Genomic DNA, 4,519 nt, shown 5'->3' with positions numbered 1-4,519 from the left:
GGCTAGAGTGCAGTGGCATCAGCCTAGCTCACAGCAACCTCAAACTCCTGAGCTCAAGTGATCCTACTGCCTCAGTCTCCCGAGTAACTGGAACTACAGGATGTTCCACCATGTTGGCTAATTTTTTCTATATATTTCTAGTTTTCCGGCTAATTTCTTGATATAAAGTAGAGGCGGGGTCTCGCTCTTGCTCAGGCTGGTCTCAAACTCCTGACCTCAAGCGATCCTCCTGCCTCGGCCTCCGAGAGTGCTAGGATTACAGGTGTGAGCCACTAGGCCTGGCCACAAATATTCTTACAATATTTCTATCATATATTAGATTAGCAATTCTTAGAGTGTGGACTCTTTTCAAGGGTATAGAAAGTCAGTTTTCATAATAAGGTGTGACTTGCCTTTTCACTGGGTTGCTAATTGCACTGATGGTATAAAAGTAATCTGACTAGGAGCAGGGGAATGGGTTGAAAAAAAAAAAGCAATCTGACTAAAACTGCTGGTGCCTTGGCATGAATCAAGCTCCAAACCAGTAGTCACCATATTCATCACTATCACATACTCGCAGCAAAAGAAGAAGAAAAGAGACAGTTGCACTTAGGAATGTTCTTGATAAAGCAATAAAATGATTAATTTTATTAAATCTTTGAACCTGAGTACACATCTTTTTATTATTCTGTGTGACTAATTAGGAAGTACGTATCGAGCCCTTTTCCACATAGTGAAGCATAGCTTGAGAAAAAGCACTTGTGGAACTGAGTTGTGAGCTGTTTTGCTCACGGGACTCCAATTTTACTTGAAAATTAACTGAGAAAAACTATGGCTATGAGACTTAGGTATTTGGCAGACAGTGTCTCAAAAATAAACAAAGTAAATCTCTCACTTCAAAGAACACAACTCACAGTATCTGTGATAAAATTCAAGTTTTCAAGAGAAGTTTAGAACATTGAAAAATATATATCTGCCAGTCTGCGCTTCACAGCTTCCCAGGACTTACAGACTTCCGATGAGATCAGTGGTGATAGGTACAAATTTGATTTTTTTGATATTCTATAAGGAAATACGTCAACATTTGGAAGATCTAGGTAACTCAGTGAGTCAAAATTTTCTAAATGACAAAAATGAGTAAAAGGCAAAACAGACCAGTAGAAGTTAATGTAACAGAGTACAAAATGTTCACTGATATGGTTTCAGAGTCCATGGTGCAACTAACCTTTAAGAAACTTCCACTTGTTTCAATATCAAAAAAGAATGACTGCAATTATTTGAAAGGCTTCTAAAATACTCCTCCCTTTTCCAACTACATATGTATGTGGCTGGATTTTCTTCTTTATATAATTAAAACAACAATGCAACATATTTAATAAAGCAGATACAAAAATCCAGTTGTCTTCTTTTAAGCCAAAAATTTAAGAGACTTGAAAAAATGTAAAACACTACTTTTGTCATTAAATTTTTTTTCTATTGGGAAATATAGCTATTCTTCATAAAAATATGTTATTTATATTATCATACAATGGATTTATTGTTATTTCTTTAATGAATAAATAAGTCTTTTAAAAACTTATTTTAATTTTTAATATTATAAGTATAGATAGCTATAACCCATGGGGAGGAAAGCTCTTTGGAGCCTTCAATAATTTTTAAGAGTATAGAAGGGTCCTGAGACCAAAGAGTCTGAGACCCACTGTACTCTATGAACAGCCTGAGTTTGTAAAGGGGAGGTATGTATGAGATGGGCAAAGGGCTCCAGAGCAGGCAGAATGGGGTACAGACAGGTGAGCCTGGGTTGGGTCCCAGCTTTATTATATAGCTGGTCTGCAACTTCAAGCAAATAACTTCTTTGAGCTTCAGTTTCCTCTTCTACAAAATGGTACCAACATATCAACCTCAGAAGGATTACTGTGTATAAGGAACACCAAGCATATATTACAATGGTGGGAACAATGTCATTGTCATTAGCATATTTACATACTAAACATATACTCTCAAGAAATGGTCCCAAGAACTTGGGGTAGCAGCAAAATCTAGTAAACTTATCATGTTATCACAGATGGTTCGATCCTTTTAGATTTTCTACATTTTATTCTGTAAAGTAGAATATTTAAATCTAGATAATGCAAGCAGGTCTTAGGATTCTTCTCCTGTGTGGAAAGTGACTAGTGAACTTTTTTTCATTTATTGCTGTAAAGGTGCACGGTGAACTTTTTGAATATGCTGTGATTCAACATTTCAAAGCATTCTATCCAAAGAATCTAGGATTAGAGGTGGGTGGGAGGGGAGAACACTTAAAACAAAAGAGCCCTAAAAAACCACAGAAAATGGTAAGGACTAGGGACAGTAAGCAAGTTGAACTGTAGTTTAACAAACAGCTAATATAATTACTATCTATAAGAAAACCAAGTATGACTATCTGCTTATAACTTAAATACGCTAACTATACCTCAGGTTATTATAATTATATGCATTCTACTTTGCCATACCATGCAATTTATCTATTTGTGCCTGTGTATATTTCCGTTTGAAAACACACACATGCTTTGCACCACTACAACACACTGTAATATTACCTCAGATGCAAGCAGCTTACAATCTTCTCATTTTGTTGATCATCTTTTACATCTAGTTTAAAAACAAAGCAAAACGTGCATACCCAAGCAGAATCCCAGCAGAACACAAATAAGTAAAATAAGTACGTTTAACTGGAGTAGAACACTACACTCAATTCAAAACTTTGATTGTAGTTTACAATCAAATTTCTATCTGCATTAATAATTCACAATACAATAGAAGTTCACTATTCTCAAAAGATATTTTCAGTATACTGTCTGACAAATAGTAGGCACTCTGAAAGTCTAGTCAGGGCTTAGCCCACAGCAAACGTGGAAATTTGGCAGTGCTGTTTCCCTAAGTACCAGCCTGGGTGCACCAGAAAAGATTCAGGCTGGGTTTACTGGAAAGCAGAGGGAAGTCTGTTATTACAGATTGGTTGCTGGGAGCAGTTTTCCCATTGGAAAGTTCCATCGCCAATATTCAGGTCATTCTCCAGCTCATGTTAAATTTTGTCTTTTCCAAACTTAATGCCAGCTAGGAAGTTTTTTAAAGGAAAAGACCAATGATGAAAGAAAAAAGACCATTTTAGGGAGCGTCCTACAGGAATAACTTGATATGGTAGAAGGCTGAGGGCATACTGGAAAACAGAGATGAAAGCTTCAATGTTAGTAGTCACAACTCAAAAGATGGACTTATTTTTAAATGATTTAAACAATAGAATAAAGCTCTGGAAAAGGAGAGAGACATAATCCGTCAGAGTCAAGACTAAAGGTGAGGAAAATAAGCTTCCCTCGTTTAATCTCCCCCATTTCCACCCCATCAAGGTAGGCAGGGTCCTTCAAACACTAAAGCTCTATGGGGCTAAGTCACTTGCCCAAGTCTTGAAGTCATATGCCAGTGTGGTTTTGGAAGCAACGTCTCTTTGAATCTATGCTCTTTCACCTCTATCATTCTAGAGCTCAGAATTATTAAGTATAAATTTTCTGCAAATGATCAAGTTTGCCAAAAAAATTACAGGTGAATAATGCTCACAATTAAGATATACACTTGAGAGAAATGTACGGAATAATAATTAACAGTATTTTGTAGCATGGATTTCTAACTAGCAAAACACGATGAAGTATTTATTTATATTTATCTTATTATTCCTAGGGCTCTTGTAATAATAATAAGAAATGATGACCATTTATAACTCAGATACTGTGCTGTATTGATATGGCAGATAGTATCCTCAGCTACTCATTTATATGATTAATTCATTTCATGCTCAAAACAATCCTAAGAAGTAGATGCTATTTTCCATACCGTTTTACAGGAGGGGAACTGAGGAATAGAAAAGTTAAGTGATTCCTCTAAGAGGACACAGCCTGTAAGAGGCAGACAGGCCTCAAACCTAGGCACTTGGGCCCTGAGCCTATTAAGATCAGAAATTACTCATTATAACTAAGCTTTCTAGTTACAATTTAATTGAAAAATCTTACCTCTGGTTTGCTAAGACTAGATGAAACCAAGGAGCCGGATCCCACATCCAAATCCCACTGCTTTTTACCGTGATTTTCAGGATCTAAGGCAGCAATTCGCCCATCTAAAGTGCTGATAATTACTAATGACCTGCAAATTGAAAAAAAAAAAGGACAAAATTTAAAAGATATCTCAGATATTGGGCACTTACTCCACATACCAGTCACTGCCCAGGTCTCTACTGGTAGCAGGGAAGAAGGGACTTACCTCATCCCAACATTTAGTCTTGCCACCACTATGTGTCTTTAGACCACGATAACTTCAATATGCCCTTTATCTCTTTATGTTGCTTATGAAAAACCCCAGACTGCTAGGTCACCCTCCACTCCACATGCTAATCCCTATAAGGGATTCAGCAGCCTCCGCTCTGTCCTCTTCTCTTACCTCTCCCCACTTCCTCAAAGCCTTTCCCCTGAAACAGTCTTCCCTGAATGTTCACTCATCATCTTGCTCT

General features: G+C 37.0%; 1 protein-coding gene across 2 annotated transcripts in view; it reads right to left on the bottom strand.

Annotated features, from left to right (window-relative positions):
* The window catches only part of EIF2AK3 (eukaryotic translation initiation factor 2-alpha kinase 3), a 79,100-nt gene that overhangs the window by 51,628 nt on the left and 22,953 nt on the right, over window positions 1-4,519 (bottom strand). For both annotated transcript variants that reach the window (XM_012644258.1, XM_012644260.1), the window contains exon 2: window positions 4,026-4,155. In XM_012644258.1, coding sequence (XP_012499712.1) covers window positions 4,026-4,155 — 130 coding nt within the window. The remainder of the gene's footprint in view (window positions 1-4,025; window positions 4,156-4,519) is intronic.

The sequence above is a fragment of the Propithecus coquereli genome, unplaced genomic scaffold (assembly GCF_000956105.1).
Source record: "Propithecus coquereli isolate 6110/MARCELLA unplaced genomic scaffold, Pcoq_1.0 Scaffold208, whole genome shotgun sequence".
In the NCBI taxonomy this organism is placed as follows: domain Eukaryota; kingdom Metazoa; phylum Chordata; class Mammalia; order Primates; family Indriidae; genus Propithecus; species Propithecus coquereli.
The sequence above is the reverse complement of the archived record's forward strand: the minus strand, read 5'-3'. Positions and strand labels throughout refer to the sequence as shown.